The following is a 25772-nucleotide window of genomic DNA, read 5'->3' as shown; positions in this document are numbered from 1 at the left end:
AGGCCCCTGCTGACAAGGGGGCAGAAGAAGGTAGCTGCCCCTGGATAGGACTCTTCTCTGTGCCTGAGAGGTCAAGCCTCTGGTGGGAGGTATCAGGACCACCCCAAACAGCAGTGGCCCTACCTTACCCCTGAGTCTGCACACAGCATGAGCAACATTGCCCCAGGGCACAAACTCACACGTGCACGGGGCACACCTCGTCCTGACAGGGGCCAGTCCCCGCTCTTCAGCCACCATCTCACCTATGGCCTTGGGCCAGGTCTGTCCCCCCAGCCTGTTGTCCTATAGAATACTGAAGCTGGCTTGCTTAAGCCAAACCCTGGCTCCTCAGCTGTGGGTGGGAAGACCTACCTGTACCTGTGCCCCAGCTGGAAAGAGCATACGAGTCAAGGCAGAATGCTCAGGCGTGGGGCGGTGGGGGCAGGGATGGGATTCCCAGACTCAGCACTGAGCCACCTCCCATTCCTCCTCCACTGTTGGCCCAAGCCCACCCCAAGTTCTGACAAGAGAGCTGCTGGATCGCTCCCAGGAGGTAACAGAGTAGTGCATGGCCCAGCCACCACACCTCGGCCGCCCATGAAGAGATGAGCCAGGTGCCTCAGCCCAGCGCACCCTCACCACCCACACAGTGGCTTCCGCATATTTCAGCCTCCTCGACCCCCCAAAACAGCACAAGCCTCCCTTGCCCACTGGGTCCAACCCCAGCACATAGAGCAAGGGAGCCCCAGTGCCTCCATGCCAGGCCCAGCTGCTGCCTGCCCACTTCTCACAGTCCTGCCCGTGGGCTCCTTCTCCCCACTCTGCCTCTCCACCATCTCTCTGGGCATCTGTCTCATTCCTGTCATCTCCCCACTTTGCATTTTGAGCTCTAGGACTGTGGGCCATGGCAGCCACAGGGGAGGGGAAGTCCCGGCAAGGGAAACTATGTAAGCCCAGTCTGGGAGGGAATGAAAGCAGGAGCCAAGCGCGGGTGAGCAGGGCCAGGCCCCATGGCTCCCAAAGCCTCCTGCTTCCCAGCAGCCCTCTCCCCAGCCTGGAGCCAGCCTCGGGCCAGCCACCTGCCTCAGTGCCCCAGCCCCAGAAAGAAGAGGAAGGACCGGGTGTCACCTACCTCCTGGGCTACGAGGCTGGAGATGCGCACTGCCCGCCTCACCCGGCCTTTCTGGGCCCTGGGCCGCAGAGCCCCTGTCCTGCTCGCCTTCCCAGCTGGGGCCGCCATGGACGACTTGGCGCCCTGCAGCCTGCCTGCCCTGGAGCCTGAGGGCCCGGCCAGTGCCTCACCTGCACCCCAGCAGCAGTCCCAGCCCAGGCTGCACCCCCGAGGCTGGCCGACTGGCAGCCAGGGCAGCCTCTGGCATGAAGCCAGGGTGGTTGGGGCTGGGCCCCGGGGCTGGGGTCACCCTGGCAGTAAGCATGGACAGCAGCCTGCCTGGCTCGAACTGCCCATGGCCCCGTGGTGTGGGCCCTGCTGCCAGGGTGCTGCGCTCTGCCTGCCCGCCAGCCCAGCAGCGGCCGCACTCGGAACCTCGGCTCCTCCAGCCGGCCCCTCCTCCTCCCCCCCACCCCCACCCCGCCACACTGGGCTCCCCCGCCCCGCCGGTACCCGGCCAGCGGCCCCCTCCCCCGCAGCCCGCCCGGGCTCCTGCAGCGGCGCTCCCGCAGCCTGAGCCCCTCCCCCTCCGCCAGCAGCCGGGCCTGTCACCGCAGATTAATGGTCTCCCTGACACCCCCGCCCAGCCGGTCCAGTGCTGAGCCAGCCAGAGTCAGACAGAGACACCCAGAGATGGAGAGACTGCTGGTGACTGGCAGGAACACACAGGCCTGCCGACACATACAGGCGCACATGCACAGACCCACCGCAACTCACGGGCACATGCAGCAGGCACAGGAGCAGGGCAGATGCCAGGGGCTCAGGTGGGAACCAAGAGAGAGGCAAGGGAGGAGGGAGAGAGGGGTAGGTGGCCAGATAAGGGCCTGGGGCAAGGGGGAATGTTCTGGAGTCAAGGCCAATGGGCTGGAGACCTGGCGGGGACCCAGAGAGCCAGGCGATGGGAGCAGGGCCAGGAGGCTGCCAAGGTAGCAGGGCAGCTCCCTCACATGGGCCAACCCAGGCAGCTGCTGTGGAAGCGGCAGAAGGGGACAGCTTGGGACAGGAATCCCCCACATTATCGCAGGCTTCTCACTCACTGCAGGTATCCACACTCCTAACCCACCCACTCCTAGCCCCCAAAGGCTAAGGTGTGGGGTGGATGAGGCCATGGAGGGGTCGCAGGTCCTCTTGCTGCCAGGAGGACCCCAAACCCAGGAGGGGACAGAAGACCAGGCTGGCTAATGCCCCCAAGGCTGAGGGGTCTTCTCTGGTCCAGGATTCAGGGACCTGACCCTTCCATATCTTTGTACCAACCACCATCCAATCCCCTCCCCATGAGAAGAAAACTTGCTTCTCCCATGCTTTGGGGACATAGTTGGGCCCTTCAAGGCCATCCTGGCCATCCCCACAGGACTAGGGCCCACCCTCTGCCTGGTGCATCACCTTGGCCTAGAAGAATCAAGACCCTCCTGTCCTTGACCTCTGTGACCCCTTCTCATTTGAAGCCTCCCAGTTGGCGTGGCCCCTAGTACTCCCTTCACACACCCTGCAGCCAGACGTTTCATGTCCCTCAGGCCACCTTCCCCCTTTGCTACTGGCCCTCTCACGCCCCCAGCCTCAACTGCCCTGTCCTCACCCTGTGCCCTGAACGCATGCACCCCATCCACCAATCCTCCCTATCAGCTGTCCCCAGCCCTTCCCCAGGCCCCCCCAGTCCCCTCTCCAGAACTCCTCAGACTGTCCCCTCTCCCACACCCCCAGCTCTGGAATAGATCGCCAACCCCAGCCTCAGGTCTGCCTCCCTCCAAGAGGCCTTCACTGGCTAGCTCCCTCCACCTGGCTCTGGACCACAGCCCACTCCCACCCCCTCTCCAAGCTCCTCCAAGGTGAGAGGAGAGCCCAGCCACTGGGCACTTACCTGGGTGACCTTCTCGGTGACATTGTGGGTTCGCTCCTTTATCTTGGGTGCTATGATCTCACGGTCACTGGTGGGAGAAGCCAAGAAGGGGTCACCCTTGAGGTCCACAAAGTTGAGGGTGATTTGGGGAATCTTGCTGATGGTGCGGTAGCGCACGAGGTCGGAGTCTGAGGTGGAGTTGAGTAAGCCACTGCGCAGGGGGTGCATGGCCCCTAGGTGGAGAGGCAACATGGTCAGGCCAGCAGGCTGGAGGCCCCAGGCCAGGCAGGCCACCCACAGACCAAGAGTGGAGACCAGGCCCTGCACAATCAGGAGTCCCTGGAAGTCCAGGGGAGTCACAAGAAACAACGGAGGTCAGACCCCCCGCACCACTCTAAAGAAGCAGCCAGGAGACAGCCTGTGACCAGGAAAAGGAAGAGGAAACGGTCTGCCCCAGGACACTGGCAGGCAGGGGGCCACGTGGTGTTCGGAGGCCGGGCGCGTCTCCTGCCCAGGGCATCCCTGCTCCAGGCCGTCCCGGGACAGCCAGCTCCAAGGGGCCCACCAGGGCTCTGGGAGTGGAAGAATGTAATGGGATGAATGGACATTTAATAGCGCAACAGGCCACTTAATGGAATTAAATAAGTGCTTAATGGGATTTCCATCTCCCAGGCACCCAGGACGTAGTGGAAAGGTCGGAAGCTGAGGGCCGAGAATGCAGCAAGCCTGGCAGCCGAGAAAGCGTGGACTGGGGCGGAACGGGTCCCGTGGCGCCCTCACCGGTGCTGGCGTGGCGCGGCGGCGGGGGCAGCGCCCCGGCGCGCATGGCCTCGATGTCGTCGGCCGACGAGGCGCGGCGCACGCTGGCGCAGCTCTCTCGGGAGCGCGTCCGGGCCAGGCTGCAGCTGGAGCCTGAGGCGTCGGGGTTGAGGCTGTGCGCGCGGGGCGATGGGAGCGGGCCGGGCGCGCTGCGGGGCGGAGAGCCGGGACCCACCAGCGCGCGCCGCTCCTCCGCGGGCCCAAGCCCTGCCACATGGTTGTCCATGGCCGTCACTTCGTCCAGGGCCAGGGACTCGCTGCTGGGTGCCGCGGGCGTCAGGTCCACGTCCACCACCACGGCCCCGGGGGCGCCCCCGCCGCCTGCGCCGCCCGACCGCACCGACGACTCCCGGGCCGTCAGCGCCAGCAGCGCGGGCAGCTTCAGGCGGAAGGTCTTGGCGCGGCCTGCGGAAGAGGAGAGGCATGTGGCCGTGGGGACCGCGGGCAGCCCTGGAGTGGGCAAGGCCTGGGAAATAGAGCCCCAGCCGCTGGGTAAGGGAAAGAGGGGAACGGGCAACCCTCCATCCCCGCTCCCATGCACAATATTTTGACCTCGAGTCTCAAAAATCATTCTAGAATCCAGTCATCATAAAAAGCCGTATCTGAAGCGACACTTCAGGGCGGATTCCATAAATCATCCCTCTCTCTCACACCAGCCGCTGGGTGCCAGCGTCCCCATTTTAGACATGAGGAAGTGTGGACACAAAGGCGTCATGTCACTCTCTGGAGGTCACATAGCCAGTGGGTAGGGCCTGTGCCTAAGTGGGCGAAGCAACGCCAGGGGCCCTGCCGTTCGGGGTGGCATCCGATGAATAGGCAGGGCCAGTGTTACTGACACTGTCATTTTAGAGCGTGAGAAACCAAGAGGTGAGCACTTTCGTCATGATGCTGAAAGATTAAAATTAAGCCAAAGAGGGCGTCCTGACAGAGGAGGGGGCTCAGAGCCTTTGTTGTCAAGGGGATGGTCCAGCCCAAGTGGGCATTCCCTCAAAGCCTCTCCTCAGCTAGCCCAGACCCCCAGGAAACTTGGCCAGTCCATGAACAAGGACCAGATGGCAGAAACTACACAGAGCTGAGTCCATGGGACACAGCTTCCTACTGTGCAAAGGAGCTGCTCCCAGGTGGTCATGTTCCCCGCATGTTCCCCACTCCTGGGCTGCTCAAGTCAGACTAGAGAGGACCACTCCCAGGGAATGCTGGGATTGGAAGCCCAACAGGTGAGGCTAAGGAAACGGTGCTAGCCCATGCCAAGGACCTGTGATTCTGGGCCCTGCCACTCCACCCCCGTATGTCCATCCTGGGCCAGGGTACAGGGTTCACTTCCCACCTCCAAAGGGACCCCCCCACCCAACCACTACATCCTCCCTTCCTGCACAGTGTTGACCTTGGACAGCTCACAGCCCCAGAGAAGTGAGACCACGAACCCCTGAGCCTGCCCTAAAGCAAGTACACTTACCTGAGGCCAGCCAGCTGGTGGGGGGGCCCCGGTGATTGGTGTCATGAGCCGGGGACCCCACCATGTCCTTCTCCATCACCACCTCGAAATTGAGGATGAACATGATGACAGCCCCATCCTCGTTCTTCACGGGCACCACATCCACCAGACATAGGAAGCAGCTCCCTGTGGAGTGGGAGAACATAGTCCCCTTGGCACCCTCTCAGTGGGCAGAGCAGAAAGCCTGGAGCCCAAGCGGACCCTTCCACTTCTGCCTCCCCATATGGCCCTTCCTCTCCAGGATCTCCCATCCTGATCCCCCACCCGGCCATGTGCCTGCCACCCTTATGGCTCCCCTCAATCTGTCTGCCCCAGCTTGTTGCTACTGGACTCCCCTACCCCTCTCTCTGCCTGTGTGATTTATCTAGCTCTTTCCCAGGTGCACCTTCTCTCATGCTGGCTATGATCCTTCTTCCCCTCTTTGATTTCATTTCCTCCCTATCTCATTTCCTCATATCCTCCCAGCACCTCTGCCTTTCCCTCACGTGAGGCGCTGTAGCACAGTGCTTAAGTCCACAGACTTAAGGCCTACGATCTCTGGGTTCATAGCCCAGATTTGCTACTTAATCACTTATGCATTTTTTCCTAAATTATTTAACATCCCTGTGCCTCATTTTTTCTATCTATAAAATGGGAAGAATAATTTTTTAAAAAAAATTTTTTTAACTTTTTAATTGATACAATAATTGTACATATTTATGGGGTACACAATGATGTTGCGATACACATAGTGTATATAATTCTTTTCTCATGAGTTATAAAGATTAACCAAGTCAGCACATGCTGAGTGCTTAGGCAATGCCTGGCGTATGCTGCACACTACAGACGGTTAGCTGTTACTATCTGTCTCTGTCTCTGTTCTCTCTAGATTAGCACCAGCCGTTGTGTCAGCACACAAGATAAGGACAGACGTTGAAAGCAAGAGTTTCAAAAACTTTACAGCAATTTGGCATCGCCATAATATCCACGCATGTGCTCTTGTATTTCACAGATGTACCAGCCTATAACATATTAGCATTAAAGAAAACTGATCCTTCACCAAAGAGTCTAAGAAGCACTGCTTCTATATCTTTCATCTTCGCCTCGCCTCGCATTTCTCTTGATCTTTGATTTTTTCTTTTCTAGTCTCTCTCTGTCCACCAAAGGACCTGTACCAGATGAGGTCAGTCCCCGAGGCCAAGTGCACCTGGTCTCCCTCAGCTCCCTGTTGAGCACATGGGCCCCACGCCCTCCCGTGCCAATTTCTGAAGGAGCCCCTTTTAGGCCAAGCACTCAGTTCCACCTAAGGCCAAGCTCAGAACCTCCCGCTCGCAGGAAGTCCTTAATGAAACCAGAAGGCAGTTAACATCCCGCTCCAGCTCCTCTATGGCCCCCCAGGGACCCACCAGGCAGGCTCCTCATCTCCCACTCTCCCTAGGGAGCCTCTTCCTTCCTCTCGGCTCCCCCTCTGCTCAGCTGTCTTCTCTGCCTCCCAGTGTCTCCCGTCCCCACCGAAGTACCTAACGCCTAGAGTCATAGGCCCTGGGGCCAGCACTGGCTGGTGGTGTCAGTGACAGGCCATGCTGCCAGGGAGGCTGCAGGCATGGGGGAGAGGCAAGGGTGACGAACCATGCAGTCCTGCTCCATCTTAGCAACCCAGCCTCCCTTTCTTTTTTTTTTTTTTTTTTTTTTTTTGAGACAGGGTTTCACTCTATCGCCCAGGGTGGAGTGCAGCAGCATGATCTTGGCTCACTGCAACCTCTGCCTCCCAGGTTCAAGCGATTCTCCTGCCTCAGCCTCCCAAGTAGCTGGGACTACAGCTGCAGGCTACCATGCCCAGTTGACTTTTGTATATTTTGATAGAGACGGGGTTTTCACTGTGTTGGTCTCGAACTCCTGGCCTCAAGTGATCTGCCCGCCTCAGCCTCCCAAACTGCGAGGATTACAGGTGTGAGCCACCATACCCAGCCTCTCCTCACCTTTCTACCTCCCAGAACCTCCCTGGCTCACCCCTACTCCTGATCTCAAACCCACAGCAGGGGCGATGGTGGTGGTGCTATGAGTCAAGGGAGAGGCCAGCAACAGAGGCCGGCAACCTGGAGGCGGCGCCACCCCTGAGACTTGGAGCTGGTGCTTGAAGCCTGTCAGTGAGGCCAAGGGGCTGTGTGCTGGGGAGGCAGGGAGCAGGCCAGGTGGGAAGGGCCTGATGCACAGCAGATGCTGGCCAGGCTCAGGGATTCTAACCAGCTGGGGATTCATCTAGGGAAACGAGGTCCTCTGAAACCAGCTTAAACAGGATGGCACTAGGTAAAGGGGCTCTCTGCCCCACCCCACAGCCCTTCCACTCACCACATCCCAGACCCTCACAGCTCTGCCCAAGGGCCCTGAGCTCCGGGGCTCTGTCTGGGTCTCCCTGCAGCAGCCACTCTTGTCCCCTGACCTCCGGCCTCTGACACACAGCTGTGGTGCTCGAAGCTGCAGGGGGCTGGGCCCAGCTGGAGACCATTTGGCACCCAGACAGCCTGCCTGGAGTTTATGCCCTAATATGGTGATGGCCGGCAGCGGCCTGAACAGGGATGCGCCTCACCAGGACTGAAGAGAGGCCGGAGACCAGGGAGCCTTAGCCCTGGAGACCCAGCACCCACCCCAGGGACCACAGCCAGCCAGGCCCTCGAACCTAAGTCCTCAGCAGGGAGCTTGCCTCAGAGAAACCTAGAGTCTGGAGCCAAGAAGAACCTAACCTTCAGAATAGGCTGGAGGCTCTGTCCCCAGCACGGGGCCCCAGAAATTCCAGCCCTGAGAGCTCAGCACCCCGTCCCCTCTTCAGCTCAAGCTGCTCAGCAAGAGAGCCCAGAATGGCATTCTGAAGCCCAGCCAGTCCTGGACCCCACATCTCAAAACCCCTCGCCAGGGTCACAGAAACTCTAGGTATATACCACCTTGCAGCACAAGCCTGTGCCTCACACTTAAACACATATGAGAGAGAAAGAGAGAGAGAGAGAGAGAGAGAGAGAGAGAGAGAGAGAGGATTGTCTGTTGGTCCTCTTCCTTTGTCGAGATTCAAGAAATTTTTCCTTTCAAAATAACCCTGTCAAAGGCCTGGTTATTCCAAAAATGTGAATTGGAGCCCTGCCCGAAGGCAGGGGCCAAGGCGGGGGAGATCTAGCGATCGTCAAGGGGATGTGGAAGGAAGGAAAGTGGGGCCCCAGATAGGCCTGGGCTCTTGGAGGCACTGCCTCTGACCACCCTGGCGGGTCGGCTGGGGCTTCTGTGAACTGCCACATCACCTGCTCCCAGCTCTTCAGCCAGGCCTCCCAGCCAGATGCCATCCCACCACTGGCTGGGTTATGGGGGGGTGGGAGTGCCTTCACTTGCCCCGGTGCCCACCTACTCCAGACCCCTAGGCCCTCGCTCTGCTCCCTTCTCCCTCCGACTCGCCCTGGCTCCTGCCAGTGGCTCAGCTCCCCAGGACAGAGACGAAGGACCCAGCTGCTGCAGGCTGCAGTTCCGCTGAGAGCCACTCTGTGGCAGGCACAGCCCACACTCCCGAGGCAGCCAGCACTGGAGCACTCAGGGGGCAGCCAGGACAGACAAGGAGGGTGGAGGGGGTGCAACAGGGGAGAGAGTTCCCAGTCTCAAAGGGAGGGGGCATGGGCTGTGGAGTCAGGTGGCCTCTGCACATTGCGTTAGAATGACTTTGGGCCAGTCACTTACCAGCCCAGAGCCCCCGGGCGCTCATCTGCAACACAGGGTGATCCTGCCCACCCCCCAGGGCTGTGGGGGTGAAACGGCCTAAGATATGTGAAGCTCAGAGCCTGGCTTGAGGTCTCCATAAGCTTGAGACAGAAGAGAGGCAAACAAGGGTGGAAGAAGCTTAGCAATGATAGGCCCCAGGGCCAGCCTGGCTCATGTGGCTGATGCCAAAATACTCTGCCCTGACCCCATTCCCACCCCAGCCTCAGCCCCAACCCCACTCCCACCCCAGCCTCAGCCCCAACCCCACTCCCAACCCAGCCCCAGCCCCAACCCCACTCCCACCCCAGCCTCAGCCCCAACCCCACTCCCACCCCAGCCCCAGCCCCAACCCCACTCCCGCCCCAGCCTCAGCCCCAGAGCTGGCTGAAGACACCTCACTTTGGGTGAGAAGGTACCCCCTGCCTGGCCCAGACCTGTTTCCTGGGCCCTCTGAAAGGGGAGGCACCCATGGACGCAACCATCCCTGCACAGGCTCCATGGTTCCTTAGAACCCCCATGCCTTTGGGCCCAATGGCCCGGGTGAGGCAGGCAGGCCAACCACCCAGCAGGCCTCCAGAGGCCATGCAGCTCAGTGCAGAGCAGGAGAGCCAGGCCTGGACACATCCCGGAGCAGCAGGTAGAGCGCCATCCTGCTGCCACAGAAGGTGACCATCATTTCTCAGAACACAACGCCGACTTGCTTTCATTTGGTGCCAATCCACACCCAGCAGTCTACCTGGGGTGGGGGGCACTGTCCCTGCCCAGCATCCCAACCCATCTGAGGTCAGGGGCTCCACCCAATTCCCTACCTCTGGGTACCGCTGGCCTAGACCAGGGCCCAGGCAGGAGCCACACTTGGCTGTGGCAGGGACAGGCCTTATCTCCCATGTCAGCACCAGGTGGGGAAAAAGAGGCTGCAGATGGCCCTGAGTGGCCTTGGGCACCTTCTGGGGTCAGAGTCTCCATGCGCTCCTCTGTAAATGAGGTGTCATCACAGCTTCTTCCCAGGCAGCTCCTCCCAGCCCTCTGCAAATCACTGAGCACATCCATGCACGCGAAGTGTTGAGCCACCATGACCAACAAGACACGCCTGGCACCTGCCCCCAGTGAACCGTCCATCCAACAGGACCCCAGTCCGATGCATGGGGCAAGAGGGAAGAAGAGGGAACAAGCCAGACAGGTGGAGGAGCCCTGGGGAGCCGAGCCACTCTGCCCCAGGCATGGTGGCTCCTGGGCTCCCTCTATTTTGCTCTGGCTGTGGGCAGGTCACCCACCTCCCTGAGCTTCAGGCTCCCTGCGGGTACTGCGGGGACAAGTGATTCCTGCACTGGGTGCCAGATGAGATGACAGATGGCTTTGTGGAAGCATCCAGAGCTCTAACAAGGCGGGGTGCTGGGTCCCTGCAGGGAAGGTGACCTCAGGGAGGCAGCCATCCTCAACCTGGTCACCTCCCTGCCTCGCTCGGAGCAGGAGGAGCTGTGCCCAGGACAGGCCCAAAGTCACGCTGAGGGCAGGAGGCTGGGGCTCCAGTCGGCCTGTCCGCCCCCAGGCAGAGAAGCTGTCTCCGGAGCAGCCGCCCAGGGCTGTGCAGTGTCAGGTTATATTTAGCCTGGTGGCGGCGACAGGAAGATGCAGCAGGAGCCGCTCCTGGCAGGGGGCCACCGTGTCACTAACACAGCTCTCATGGGCAGCCAGGGGTCTAGGAAAGGCCAGGGACATTGCAGGCCCAGGGGACAGAGTTAGGGAGCCTGAAAGGCCAACCAGTGAATGAGAGAGAGAGGGAGAGAGAGAGAGAGAGGGAGAGAGAGAGTGTGTGTGCGTGTGCATGCGTGCGTGTGTGTGGTAAATGAGAGAGACCAGTCCTAAGCTCCTGCCTCCAGGATCTGGGAAATGCAGGGCAAGGTTGAGGGGCCCCAAGCTCAGACCCTGACCCCACAGAAGCAGCATCTCCAGACAGACTCCTCCACCACCCCTTCCAGCCTGAGACCCAGCCAGCAATCTATGGGATCATTTATAGGGTCTCGGGGGCCTCTGTAGTCTTCTAGACCCATCCAAATCCACTGCATGTGGCATGCCTGAGCCATCTCTGCCCAGACCATGGCAATGGCCTCAGAAGATCTCTGTCCTCTAGCTTCTCTAAAGCTCTGGGGCCCGGCTCTGCCTCTCGGGTGGTGCACGAACTGGAAGTCCCACCCCCTGCCCTCCTGCTGAGAAGCCTGGGAAGGTGAAACAAGGGCACGCTGATGCCAGGAAGCAGCTCTCCACAGATCCCTGCACAGGCGCGTGAGTCCTGGGCAGCTGTGCCCCAGCTTCACCCCTTCCCTCCTGCTCCCCATGGCCCCCACTCCTCTTCCCTCCAGTTCCTCCCCAGCCTTCTAGGACCCCCTCTAGAAAAGTTTCCTTGACTGCTCCGTCTGACCCACATGGAGGCTGCTCTTGGAAAACTCTTCCAAACAATGCCCCTCGTCCAGAAGGCCACTGTACACTGGCTGGGCTTCCCCGTCCACCTGGGTCAGAGCCCTGAGGCCAGGGCAGGACTGGCAGTTGCAGAAGAACTGAGGGTGGACTCAGGGGTGGTGATCTGCAGTCATGACAGGTGGGGACAGACCCTCTCAGCTCCTTTCCAGATCCAGGGGCACAGCCTACCCTGTCACAACAGAATTTGCCCATTTCAAGCCCGTGGTGCCCTCCAGCCTGAGTCTGGACAGCAGACAGAGCAACCATGGGAATTAAGGTACCTTTTTGATGAAGCAAAATTCAACGTGGTCATCGGTTTTCATGGAACACAGAGGTCGACCACCCAGGAACCCAAGGAAAGGCGGCAAAAGCAGGAACTGCACCAGGTGTGAGACTTCCGAGCCTCAGTCCCCTTCAGCCCCCCTTCACTGTGACCCCACACACAGCTTGCCACAGGGCAGTGAAGGTACACACAGCTGCCAGTGTCCACCAGGGGACACTCTGGGGTCTCCTCTAGTGAGTGGTCTGTAGGCTTCTAGGTCTGTGCTCTGTCTCAGCTCCTAGCATACCCCAGAGAGCCTGGTAAGGCCTTGATAAAGCCCTGTCCCAATTCCAGCTCTGCCATGAGCCACAGCTTAAACCCAAGAGTTATAATTCCTCATTGACTTGCTGCCCCCGCCCCGCCCACACACAGACAGGACCCTGTGAAGCACCAACAAACAGATACAAGTGCCAATGAAAAACCCCCAAAAAGTCAGGTGGAACATTCGAGCATCAAAACACATGACGATGATCCAAACAAACAGCGAAAACTGGCATCATTTGCAGATGATGGGGTCACCTGCCTAGAGACCACCAAGAAATCAACAGATAAACAATTAGAACTAATTAGATCAGAGAGTTCAGTAAGGTTGTGAGAAACAAGATCAGCCTGCAAAAATATAAAGCATTTTTCTACACAGCAATTAGGAAATATAGTCAAAAACAATACGTCTTTTACAATAGCAACAAAAACTCTTAAGTTTCTAGGAATTGACCAAGGCACAAGAACCCTGTTGGAATCAGGGTAAAGGGGAACAAAATTTTAAACTAGCAAAAAATACAGAACTGATCTGGTAAATGGAGAGACAATCCAGGCTCTTGAGTGGGACAAATACAAAGATGTCAGTTCTCCCCAAATTAATCTATAGAACCAAACTAATTCCAATCAAGAATCTAGTGGGCGTTTTCTTTCCAATAATTCAGTTAACTTTCTCTAAAGTTTATGAAGAAAAAGGGAGGCCGGGCACGGTGGCTCATGCCTGTAATCAAGCACTTTGGGAGGCCAAGGAGGGCGGATCACCTGAGGTCAGGAGTTCAAGACCATCCTGGCCAACATGGAGAAACCCTGTCTCTACTAAAAACACAAAAATTAGCCAGGTATGGTGGTGCACACCTGTAATCCCAGCTACTCGGGAGTCTGAGACAGGAGAATTGCTTGAACCCAAGAGGTAGAGGTTGCAGTGAGCCGAAATCATGCCACTGCACTCCAGCCTACGCAACAGAGTAAGATTCCGTCTCAAAAAATAAATAAATAAAGTTTATGCAGAACAAGGGAGATCCACAAATAGCTATGTCAACCTTTAAAAAACAGAATGAAGAGAGAGGATTTGCCTCAGCAGACGCTAAGACATATGGAAGGCTATAGGTTTTTGTTAAGCTAGTATCAATGCAAGAGCCAGTAAATAAATATTTAGAACAGAACAGAGAGCACAGGGACAGACTCATGGCTATGTGGGAGATTAACCTGATAAAGGCTGCCCCACAATTCAGCGGAAAAGAACAGACTGTTTACTAGATGCGTTGGGAAAGTTGGCACATTACATGGAAAAAATAAAACTCGATCCCTACTTGACACCATATACGAGGTAGTCTCAGGATAGATTATAGACCTAACTGAGAACAGCAAAACAATTAAGAGAACAGAAGAAAATGGAGACCCTCTGCAGCCTGAGAAACTTCAAAAGTACAAACAAAGCTAAAAATCAATGACTTTGTTTGCATCAAAGTAAAGTACCTTTGTTGGATAAATTGAAGAGAGACTGAATGGGAGAAGATATTTGCAATATCTCTTTCCAGTTCAATAAGGAATTAAAACCTGGAATACACTGAACGTTTCACAGTATGCATTTGTATCTCTAGAGTACACAAGCAACCCCTGCAAATCAACAAGGACAAAAGACGGCAACATCAAAATTAAAATGAGCAAAGGGCATAAGCAGGCAATTCACAGGAAAGTAAGCCCAAGAGGCTACCAGGCCTAAGAGATGCTCAGACTCAATAGAAATCAAAGGAATGCAAATTAAAGCAACAAGAAATCACTTTCACCTATTAGATTGGCAAAATTTAGAAAGGTAGATAATGTCACGAGTGGCAGAGATATGCGGGTATGGGAATCTCGAGCTCTGAGAAGGAGGGTGATGACAGGCATGGCAGTACTTAGTTAAGTGTCCACATGTCCCGCGATCCAGCAATTCCTCTCCCGGGCGTGTATCCCACAGACATCCTCACCCAAGTCCAGAAGAGACCATGTCCAAGGATATTCACTATAGCTTCATTTATGGTGGCTGGGAGTTGGAGACATTGTGGGGTCCCTCCCCGGGAGAGTGGGCAGGTGAAGCGCGGCAGCCACATGCCACAGAATACGCAGCTACAGACAAGATGTCGAACAGCAACCCAGCTGGACTTAAAGCATATTCCCAAGTAAGAAAAGCGAACACCAAAATACAACATATAGCACAATATCATTTACATAAATTAAATCTATATGCATATATCCAGACAAAATACACATTTGCAAGGACATATGCAAGCAACACTTTCAGAGTAAGTACATTTGAACGGTTGCCTATGGGGAGGGTAATGAGACTGGAGAGTGAGATAAAAGGGAAAAGGAAAGAATACAATGAAAGAGAAAGGAAAAAGCAGTAACACAAATTCTGTGGTTTCAATTATTTGAGGGAGAGGCAGGACCCGGGGCCAGCAGCAGCCTGCTGGGAGGGAGGGGTGAGGCAGGCAGGGTGCAGGGTGGGGCGGGGTGCACCGCAGGAGCAGGGGTGCTGAGGCCCTGGATCAGGCTCATTTCCCACAATTGCAACAGCACGGGCTAGCAGCTGCAGCCACTTAGGTGACACCCGCTTCATGGGGAGGAGAGTGAGCTCTGGCACTGCACGCTGCTTTGTGGGTGTCTGTCATCTCATTCCAGGAACACCCTCACACCCCAAAGTGCTTCAGGGACAGGTGCTATGATTCCACTTAGCAAACGACGAATGGAGGCTTGCAGACCCCACCTAAAATCCAAGTTTCCTGAGGCCCTGAGCCCATCATGCCCCAAAGAGGGCTCTCTGGAGGCAAGAGAGCTGGTACAGTGGCATTCCACGCTGGGCAGGGAGGAGACAGCGAGGCTCGGGTTCCCACTCAGGCACCCGCCAGCTGGGTAAACTTGGGCAAGTGCCTCAGCCTTTCTAAGCAAGAACTTCCCTCCCGTAAAGTGATGGAGAGGAATCCTGCCTTTCACAGGGCCATGAGGACCACCTGAGGTAAAGCACGGCTCCCCAGTTTGCAAACTATAAAGTGCAGTCACAACAATAAAAAGTGCCTTGTGCTGCCGGTCAGGTGGCATCACCCCCACCTCAGCCGTGCTCTCTGTGGCAGCTCTAAGACTCTGTTCCCCTACCCCATCCTCCTCAGTCCACCTCTGAGGGTGAAGAAGCTGGGAGCCCCCAGACGCTCCTGTGCCCCACAATGTCCTCCACACGAAGCAAGGCTAGAGGACTCCCAGACACAGCAAGTCTGTAACCAAGCTGGAAACTGCTGCCAAGTCACCTGACTCCCAGGAAAGGCTCCTGCGACACAGCACACTGCCCACCCCATTCATTCATTCATTCAGCAAACATGTGCCGAGCTCCCGCTGTGCACTGAGCACACAGATACAACAGAACAAAGCAGATGGGCTGTTCTCCACCCTCGTAGAGTTCAAGGCCTGGTGGGGGGAGACAGACAGGGAAACTTCTCCAGCACTGCAGGAGGCGGAGAACCAAGGGGAAGACGCTGCCTGGCTCCTAAAGGTGTTTCTCATCCTGGACAAGCACCCAAAAAGGAGAGGGGTTTATCTGAGGCCAACCACAGGCCACAGCATAGAGATCTCCATGGGCAGGACTAAGGGGATGGAGGGGACTTTAGGGGAGCCCCCCACATTCATCACCTGTCCCAGCACCCCTCCCTCCTCTACTGACCCTGACTCCCATTGCCCTCCTGCCCACGTCCGGAGGGAAGTTCTGTTAAACTCCCTCACACTAAAGGGCTAAATACTTTTTGTCTCTATACTGGGAGGGGGCAATGAGAGACAACGTGTTTTTAAAGAAAAAGGAGCATTCTAAACGCAGAAGTTCTCTAAGGGAGGAGTTTCAGGAACCCTTCAGGGAAATACCGACACGTGATGGGCTTTCTTGGAACCTCCAAAATCACCCCACCCAGGAAGGCACCTCTGGGCAGAAAAGAGGCCCAGTCTCCCCGCATCTCACACCCCCAAGCTGGCCCTTCTGCTGCCCCACGGCCCCCCTTCCCAGAGCCCAAGGCCACCATCAAACTCTGCTCCCATCCCAGACAGCTCTTCGCAAATATTTACATAGCTCCTCTCCGGGGGCTGCAGAAGACGCAACACGGAGAAGCCGCCCTCCCACCGCTTTCCAGACCCCAGGGTGGGTGGAGAAGTAGATAGCACCCTTCAACTGTGTCATGCTTGCCTCACCGCTGGAGCAGGCCTGGGATGGGAAGACTACAGCCCCAGCAGACCAGGACAGACAGCCACAGCTCAGGAATGACCCCTGTGGAGCCCCTCCAACAGGCCTCTGATCCAGCTGGAGAAGGGAAATGTGGAGGGAAGGTGCTATAGGGCAAGAGGCAACTTGCTCGGAGGCAGGGACCCCACGGACCCCCGGGCCCCTCTGCCCGCATCTGGCAGCCCTGCAGATTCTCCCACTTGGCCCTGTCTCCAGGCTGCACCAGGCCTTGGCCAAAAGGATAGGAACATCCCTGTCCCCAGGATGAAGGGCACTCCCCTGATAGCTTCAGTCCCACAGGAAAAATGCTCCTGTGTCTAAGCCCTGTCCTCTGGGATCGCTCTGGTCTACCTCCTATCTCAAGAAGACAAAACCCACTTACGCACCAATCCCTGTCCCACCTGCCTTCCCAGCCTCAAGGATTCCCTTCGAGGAAAAGCTTCTTTCATCCCCAGCTCAGACCTAGGCGGCTGAAAAGAAGCAAAGAGTGGGTGTCTGAGCTGGGGAGGGGTCAGCCATGAGGGAGAAGGTGAGGCGTGGTGGTGACAGAGCAGGGCATCTGATTTAAAGGAATGGGCACAGGAAGGGATAAGGCAGGCGAGGAAGAAGACAGGACAGATGGCCTTGGGGGATGGAGAAGGGCAGGAGGCCCAGAGGAGTGGGGCTGATCACAGGAGGTACTGAGGATTTCAAGGCAGTCTGAGGCTTGAGGCCTGCCAGAGCACCTGGGAGGCTGGGGTCCAAGGCCAGGGACAGAAGCCCACTGGGTATGGAGCCACCTCTGAGGCCCTGGGCACAGTGCACTGGGGAGCAGGCCTGGACAGCAGGTCCTCACCCCCTCCCAACAGCCACAGCATCAGCTGTTGCAGTGGGGGCCCTCTGACCCTGTTACCATGGCAACCGGCCTGCAGCTGGAGTGGAGAAGCCAATAGACTCTTCTCCAGAGACACCCCCATCCCCACCCACGCACAAGCTCCCGGGGACACAGGGACATGGAGCCAGGCCAGGCCAGTCAGAGGTATGAGCAGTCAGACGGAGCCTTCCAGATAGAGGCTCCAAGGGGTGGGGGACAATGGGAGAGAGGGGGAGAGGCAAGGAGCAAGGCTCCGGATGCTGAGGCGAGGGAAGAAGACAGGGGGAGGCACCAGAGAGGAGATAAAGACCAAGGGACAGAGAGTCAACCAGGCAGGCAGGAGACAAAGGCAGGGAGATGTGCGGAACAGGAGAGGAGCCGAGAAGGTGGGCACAGTCAGGCTGGCTGAGCACAGTGGCAGGGAAGCAGGGAGCAGAGGCAGGAACAAAGAGCAGAGAGGATGCAGGGGACAGAGAGAAGGGACTCTGTGAGGACTGGCAGAGGAGGAGCCACAGCCCCCATGGCGATGTGGGAGCACAGGTGTGGACACAGCCAGCACCTGCTGCCTGGGGTGCCTCCCCAGGGCCTTGTGGGGATGTTACCACCAGCCAGCTTCACACCACTGGGCTCTGGCCCCAATTCCACCTTAATCCCAGGCCTGACTTCCAGGGGCACAGGGCTAGTGAGCCCCAGGCACCTCGTGTCTCTCCCTTCAGCCCACACTCCCCCAGTCTAGCCTCCCCACCTCCCAGCAGTCCCAGCAACTAAATAATGGGGCTGTCTGGCTCCAGGCCCTGACACTGCGCAGAGCAAGGCTAGAGGCACCAACACAGCACAGCTGTCCACGGCAGCGCCTGCCAGCAGAAGGCTCCACCTCCTGCCCAGCTCCCCGCTACCCGGGGCTGGCCCAGGCAGAGACCCTGAGAAAGGCCTGGACAGAAACAAGGGGTGGCACAGGCATTCCTTACCTCCACCTCCCTACTGCACCCATGTGTGAGTACACACACAGGCATGCACACATGCAGCCCAAGCCAGGCCCCGGGACCACAGGAGGGATGGAGTGTTTCAAGGCAGAAGAAGTGGAGGCTGAGGAAATCTGTCTGCATCACCCCAGGCCTAGAATGCCAGGATACATGGGGTCCTAGGTGGCTGAGCTCCAGGCCAGCCTTTTGGCCAACAGGAGACACCTGAGCCCCATGGAAACTAGGTGAGAATGAAGAAGGGGACAGACAGAGATGGCTGGCATAGAGTTTTCTGGGTCACAGCCCCATGTTTTGGAGTTGTAACCTGGAAAGGGGACAAGTTTGAACTTGGGCCGGGGACGTGGGTTCTAATCCCACTCCTTCCACTGATTCACTGGTCATCAGACCTCTGCTTCTCTGTCCTTCCACCTGCAACTCGAATGGGTTGGATTAGGTGATCCCACAATAACTCTTCTGCAGAAGGGGGCCCATGGCCATCCTCTCCAGAAGGGACCAGCCTAGACCAGGAGGGAGGTCCAGCTCCACCTAAGAGCACTCCACACATACCACAGCCAAAGGAAAGAGCCCTCGGCCTCTGCTGCCAAGAGGCCAAATCCCCAGCACAGCTACATCCATAGTGGAACTGGCACCGTGTTTACAGAGGACGGCCCGTGGCAGGCACTCTCTATGAAAGCCCAGCACCCTTGTGAAGGTCCGAAGTGAGACACGTTATCCCAGAAGTAGAAACGGGCCCAGGGAAGTCAACCAACTTGTCCAATAGTGTATAATTTCCAGCACCGTCTTAGACACAAACCCAGGACTTACGGGTTCGTAGTCTCTTCATTACACCTGTGGTTGGCAAACTTTTAAAATAAAATTTCACATGAGATAATGTACAGCGTACAGATAGACCTGTAACTATCTGGTATTGTTTTCAATATATAACAGAACACAGCGCACAGAGCTCTGGTCAGACAGATGTGGGCTCTGTTCCCAACTGCTATTTTCTTGCTATGTGACTGTGTGAACTTCAGTTTCTTCATCCCCCAAGATGAAGACAATAGTAGTGTCTACCTCCCTGCGTTGTGTAGAGTGCATGAGATAAGAGAAGTAAAGCATTTGACCCAGCGTCTAGCCCCTAGAAACCACCCACTGCCTTCAGGGTTTGAGTCTAGCCTCATAGCCCCTGCCTCCTGCCAGCTGGAATCCTGATTTGCTGTGAGCAAACCTTCTTCCACAGGAGGCAGGGACCGTGCCCGCTCTAGTGCTGTCCAGTGATGCCACAGACTGTGCACGCCTGCAAAAGCACAGCCCTGAGGATGCAAGGCTTTGCAGGGTCACCCCAGACAACCTTGAGCACACAGGGCTGGTACATGGGGCTGGCTGGCCTGGTCCCAAACAGAAAACAGAGTGTGCTCACTGTCTACAGCAGACAAGCTCCCTGAGGGCAGGAGCCTCGTCTGTCCTGCCCATCTCCAAGAGCCTAGCGCCTGCCAGGCTCACAGGCATTGAGCAAATGCTTATGGGACACACGCTAGGAAGCAGCAAGGTTTGCACGCATTCTAGAGCTGCCTCTGTAGCAGGATTCTGCCCGCGGGACCCCAGTCCTCCTGCTCTGCCCACCCTGACCAGAGCCCACCCCAACACGGCATTCACGGTGTGGGAGCAGCCCCACCCCGGGCTCTGTTTATCCGCTCTCCGGAAGCCCAGAGCAGCTGTGCTGGAAGGCGGTGGCTGAGTAAAGACACCTGGCGCAGGAGAGGGTGGCAGGGCAGGGCGCTCGACAGCTGAGACAAAGGCAACTGAGGTTGCAGGAGAGGCACTCACTTCCCCCAGGTGCTGTTGAAGCGCAGGGCAGGAGGGGGGCAGCAGAGAAAGCCAGAGTCCTGCAGCCCTCCTGTCCCTCCGTGACATCTCCCAGACCTGTCACCTGGCACCAACTGCCCTAAGGCAGCTAGGGGCCTGTGGCCGGAGGTCAGCGCCCAACTGCCAGCCTGACCTTTAACCTCCATCCACGCATGTACCTGCCATCCCAGCTCGGTCTAACTCTAGTCCAACTTGCTCTAGGTGCCCACACCTGCCCAGGGAAAAAAAGGACCAGAGGAGCCAGATCCACAGCCTAGCAACTCCTTTGTCCCCCTGAAAACCATCTCAGCAGAGTGAGGTGCAGGCCCCGGAACCGCGCCTCCCACAGGCACACCGCAGGACCCCAGCCCGCGTCACGCCCCCACAGAACCTTGCCCGGGCTCGCTGCGTTCTCCAGCCGCCCCCACACCCCCACGCACCCTGCCCCTCGCCGTGGTCCCACCCCTCTTGACCCCGCCCCTCGTCATTGCCCCGCCCCGGCCCGCGCCTACCATCTTTCCGGTAGAAGGCGATCTCCACTTTGCGCTCCTCGGCGCCCAGCAGTGCCTGCGCGATCTGCGCGGCAGCGCGGCGCTGCGTGCGCGGCCCGTGCAGGAAGTCGCAGGTGCAGGGTCGTTGCATCACCTCGGCCCGCGAGTAGCCGCACAGCTCGCAGAAGCCGTCGTTGCAGTAGATGACGGCGCAGTTCTCCACCCGAGCGTTGGCGATGATGAACTTACGGCCTGGGGGGCGGGGAGGAGAGTGCGCGTGAGCGGGGACCCCAGCATCGGGGACTCCCAGCCCTTCCCCACATTCTCCACTCACACACAGCCGCCCGGGGACTCCCCGCCACAGGAATCATGGCTGGGACTGGGGTCCCCAGCAGGGGGTGAAGGCAGCTGTGCCTGAGCCCCGATACAGGTGCCTGGCCTGGTCCGGCCGCGCGGCGCGCCCCCTCCTCCGCCTGGACCACAGGCGGGCTGCGTGGCTTCCCCCGGGCAGGCCGCCAGCAGCCTGCTGCCTCCTCCGTGCCTGAGGCTGAGGCCAGCCTGGCGGGTGTCAGCAACGCGTGTCAGCAGCCGCAGCGGAGGGATAAACACTGGGCCTAGAGAGGGAGCCTGGGAAAGGCCAGAGATGGCGGCCAGGATTCCCTTTGCGCCGGATTGCACTGGATTCTGCTTTTAATTTCCCTGCTCTCCAGACTGGGGGGCGCTCCCTGAGCCACTCCTTATCCTGAGGCTCCCTAGGAAATCACTCCCCAATTATCTGAGGATCCTACCAGGTCAGTAACCCCTGGAACTTCTGCACCCCACCCCACCCCCCCACCCCCACCCCGCAAGGACAGTCAGGAGCTGAGGGGTGGGTGTGCCAGAGAGGATGAGGGAAGTTACACGTTGAACACCTAGGACGCTGCATCTCATTTGGTCCTCTGACAACCCCATAAGGTAGGTGTCATTATCCTCCTTTTATAGATGAAGAAACCAAGACTCCAGAGAAGTTCGGCACCATGCCCAAGTCTTGCAGCTTGTAAAGGACAGAGCCAGCTTTTGAACCTTGGTCTGGCAGAGGCAGAAGAATAAGCTGAGGGTCACAGGCAGAAACCCAAGGTCATAGGAAGCAAAGACAGGGACCTGCAGCTCCAAACCCTGGAAATACCTGGAGCCTGGGAGGGGCCTGAGACTTTGGCCCCACTTGTAGGAAAACAGACCCAAGACAGGGGACCTGCCAGGGATGTGAGGCCCTCCTCAGTTTGGCCTCATCCAGGATGAGCACCCCCATGGTTCCATTTCGGCCAGACTTGGCTCGCCGACTCCAGGCCTGCCCCAAGAGCCAGGTTGGCAAGTGAGCAGCAGGCAGGCAGCAGCCTCACTTGTGCCAGGCAAGATGCTCCTGGGATAAGAGCTTTTTCTAAACAGAAGTTTCTGGCCACTTTGGCCTTTAATGCTGGGGCTTTCAGTAGCAGTTGGAATTCTTCCCCTTCCCTCCCCAGCAGGCAAAGCCCTCAGGTTACAGCCCTAGGCAATCCTACGTGCAAGGATGGGCTGCAGCAGGGTACCCTGAGGTAGGCCCAGGCCATCGGGACTTGGCCTCCTCCCACCTTTCTCGGTTCTCCCTTCCCCTGGCCCCCAGGAAGTTGCTTTTTGGAACTGGGTCATCTTTTGGCCAGTTCCCAAGCACCCCCAGACCTCCTAGACAGCCATCAGTTCCAGGAGTCAGGGCTTCCTGTCACCTGAAAAGACCCCCTAACTCAGCCTCCAGCTCTGCCACAGTCCAAGGCAGTCCAGAGGCCCAGCCACACACCTCAGCTTCATAGAAGAAAAATCACCCCTTGTCCTCTGTCCCAGGCCTCGGAGAGAAGAGGAAGTTTCTTCGAAGGCATGCCCCACCCCCACACACACCCTTCACTGAGATCCTGGAATACAGGGATGGGACAGAAAGCCTGCCCCTCCTCCACAGACCTGGAAACTGAGACCCAAAGAGGGAAGAGTCACTCAAGGTCACATGGCAGTCAGTGGCAAAGGTAGGGCTAGAAGCCAGCTCTCCCCCATACCCCTCGCAATCTCCCCATGGGCCCGCCCACAGCCTCCCCCTGGGCCCACCCCCACCTCTCAGGGAGGCCCTCAACCAGTGTCACTGTCTCCACCCCCTCAGGATCATCTTGTTCCTCAGCTTCACACAATACTGACCATTGGACTGACCCCTCCTTCCCCCCACCACGGTTACAAGCACGCGTTGTCCTGTGCTCACAGGGTCATGGGCAAGGAATGTCATCCTCTCCCAACTCCCAGGGCCCTTGGCAGTCACACCCACTGTGGCTCATGCAGCCTTAGGGACAGGCACATGAATGCTGCTTGGGTGCAAACCCACACCCAGGACATTTGCCTAATCTGGGACCCTTCTAGAAGCCTCCCTATCAGGCAGGCATTGGTCCCCATAAGGGAATTAGGTGACAGTGCCCAGGGCAAGAAAACCACAACTTGAGGGTACCACAGGGAGCTGGTTACCCTCAAAGCCCAGCTCTAGCACCAGGACACCCTGTCTCCACAGAGCCCACAAGCTCACAGCCTTCTCAAAGGCACCACCCCACCGCCCATACAGGGTTTAACTCATGGGTGACACATGGGCTCGGGGTCATACACACGGCACACACACAAGAGGAGATTATGGGCTGACCCTGCATCCACGGCTTTCTAGTCCCTCAGGCACAACACAGTCAAGATCTGGCAAGATCAGTGTGCCCGCTGGACTCTCGGGATCCCAGGGTTTGGGTCATAAACACTCTTATGCCCTTGCACACAGCCCCATCCACGTCCAGGCACCCAAAGTTGGGGACACCTGCACACTCCATCCCACGTCCCTTCCCTGCACACTCGGCGTGTCACACACACTCTCTGATCCCAAAAGCCTGAGCTGAGCTTCCCGCCCCAAGCCCTTTGGCCCGGTGCCCACGGCCTCGGTGCACCAAGCCTTGCCCCAGCCGCCCCCCGCCAGAGCCTGGGGCCCACCAGGCTCCATTGACTCGCACTTGGCGATGGACTCGGCCCGGGCACGCCCCCCCATCCACACTCGGAAGAGCTCGGCCCGCCCCCAGAGCCCCCTCCCCGCCCAGCCCCCTCCCCCACTCACTCTGGCCCTCAAACTTGCGGATGATGGTGTCCAGGAAGGTGTTCTGCGGCGCGACGTGGCCCCTCCGCACCGGCATCCTGAGCCCATGGGCGGGCCGGGCGGGCCCCCACCCACCCCGGCCCGACCCGGCCCAGCACTAGGCTTCGGGTGGCCCGGCCGGGCCGTGGTCCCCGCACCCCGCGGCCAAGCCGAGCACGGGCGGGGCCGAGACTGGACTGCGGGCGCCGGGTCCTCGCTCGGCTCCCGGCTCCCAGCTCCGGACCCCGGGCCCGGCCTGGAGCCGCCTGAGCGCCAGCCGCCCGCCGCCGGCACACCTGTCTGCCGGCCCCCGCCGAGCCGCGGGCCCCGCTCCGCCGCGTCCCCGCGCTGCGCTCCGCCAGCCCGAGCCCCGGGCTCCTGGCTCCCGCCTGCCGCCGCGCCGACAGCCGCTCCGGCGCCCGCGGCTCGGGCAGCGCCTGCGGCTCGGCCCGGCCGCGGAAGGGTTAATGCGGCGCGCGCCCCTCCGGCTCCGGCCCCCGCCTCCCGGCCCCCTCCCGCCTGCCGCGCGCCCGCAGCGCCGCCCTCTCCCCCCTCCCACCGCTCGCGCCCGCCCTTCCCATTGGCTGAGCCGCGCTGAGTGCTCCCCCAGCGCCAGCCCCTTGCTCTGCCAAGGAGCCCCCGGGACTCGCGCGCCCCGAAGAGGGGGAAGGGACCCTTAGGCTGGGGGAACCGTGAGGACAGGTGTGATGGCCGGCTTGTAGGCGGCCGGGAGGGGGGAAGGGATTCCACCCCCACCCCAGATTAGCGGCTAAGAAACCTGATTTGAAGGGAAAAGGCCGGTCCTTATGCCCTGGTTCCCCACCACGCCGAGCACCGGCTTGGTACACACAGCATGCGCTCAGTGCCTATTGTGGGTGACCCGGGCAAGGCTTGGGCCCTGCGAAGACGAGTCCGGGGTCAAGGGAGACCCTGGAAATAGGAAAAGCAAAACAATCTGGAGGTCCCAGACCAGCAGAGATCTTAAATAAGGGAGGGTGAAATTTAGAAGAGGCACGCCCCCTGCCCCAACACACACACATACACACACGCGCACACACACACACACACAGCCCTCTGTGGGGCTCTGCAGAGAAGCCGCACAGAGAGGGACATTCTGACAGCAGTTGCGGCCTCCTAGCTGCGGGATCAAAGAGAGGTCCCTGAGCGCGAAGTTCCAACCGGGGCATCCCCGTGTGCGAGCGGCCTGCCCTCCCCCGGCAGCCCGGGGCCAGCCTTGCAGGCCCAATCGGCGGGCTCGGGGCCCTGCGGCGGTGGCCGCGGCCCAGCCCCTCGGAAAACCCTGGCCTAGCCGCAGGCCCCTCCCCGCGGCCAGCTGGCTCGCTCCAGCTGCGGCTCCCTTATTTAGGCAAGGAGGCCTGGGGATGCTCAAGGGCAGGCGGGGTGTCTGCCCGCCCCCTGCTCATCGCCTGCATGGGTCTGAGTGAGGGTCTCCGGGCGCAATGTCCTCGGACTTAGCAGTCAGGCAGGGGCCCGGGAAGGCCAGGGCGGGGAGGCGAGTGTTGACAGCTGAGTGGGCGGGCGGGGAGGGAGGAGTCGCAGCTGAACAGCCGAGGGTCCCCTCCCTGCAGCCGGATCAGAGACCTGTCTAGATGGATGGGGCCATGTGGGGGCTCCTGAGGGCTTGCAGCTGCCTCTGTCCTTGGAGCAGGGGCTGGGTCTTGTCACCAGCGAGAACCATCATGGGTTGTGGGGGGAGGGGAAGAACAAAGGACAGGGAAGGAAGCGGAGTCCCAAAGGAGGAAGGCGCAGAAAGAACTGTCATAGTGAGACCACCCTACCCGGACTCTCACCTTCCACCCAGGAGCAAAAAGATGCAAACACTGGGGCCAAATGGGGCCACTGGCCAGCAGATGACACTCTTTTTTATTTGCTGGTGGGTGGGCAGTGACTCAGGGAGGCAGCCAGTGGGAGAGAAGGAGGTGGCTCCACCAGCTGATTCTAAAAAAGTCCAGAGGCTCTTGCCTGTGCAGTTATTCCTTAGGCCCTCTCCACTGCCAGCAGTTTCCTCATTCACCCCCCAGGGGGCCCAGGGCCTTCCACAGCACAGGCTACCCCTCCTTGGTGACTTGGCATCAGGTGCATCAACACATCTGGGTTCCAGGTAGAACCCAGTCCATGACTGGCCCAGCCCCGCCCCGCCCCACGGCCACCCCT

The 25772-nt window shown here is 58.8% G+C and overlaps 1 protein-coding gene across 8 annotated transcripts in view; it reads right to left on the bottom strand.

The window, feature by feature from the left end:
- LOC105474899 (potassium voltage-gated channel subfamily H member 2) overlaps window positions 1-24063 on the bottom strand; it is a 33388-nt gene extending 9325 nt beyond the window's left edge. For 3 of the 8 annotated variants that reach the window (XR_003016449.2, XM_011729776.3, XM_011729775.3), the window contains exons 1-5: window positions 23580-24063; window positions 20465-20695; window positions 5263-5427; window positions 3768-4211; window positions 3009-3220 (exon numbers count right to left, since the gene is read on the bottom strand). Coding sequence is in view for 7 of the 8 variants with exons in the window: in XM_011729776.3 (XP_011728078.2) it covers window positions 3009-3220; window positions 3768-4211; window positions 5263-5427; window positions 20465-20695; window positions 23580-23655 (1128 nt within the window). In the remaining variant the exon portion in view is untranslated. Of the gene's footprint in view, window positions 1-1111; window positions 1522-3008; window positions 3221-3767; window positions 4212-5262; window positions 5428-10289; window positions 10399-20464; window positions 20696-20777; window positions 21240-23579 lie in introns of those variants that run through there. The other 5 variants (XM_071094248.1, XM_011729778.3, XM_011729777.3 and 2 more) reach the window with 5 other exon arrangements.
- Window positions 24064-25772: the final 1709 nt, after the last annotated feature.

The sequence above is a fragment of the Macaca nemestrina genome, chromosome 4 (assembly GCF_043159975.1).
Source record: "Macaca nemestrina isolate mMacNem1 chromosome 4, mMacNem.hap1, whole genome shotgun sequence".
NCBI lineage: Eukaryota > Metazoa > Chordata > Mammalia > Primates > Cercopithecidae > Macaca > Macaca nemestrina.
This window is presented reverse-complemented; position numbering and strand designations above follow the sequence as displayed.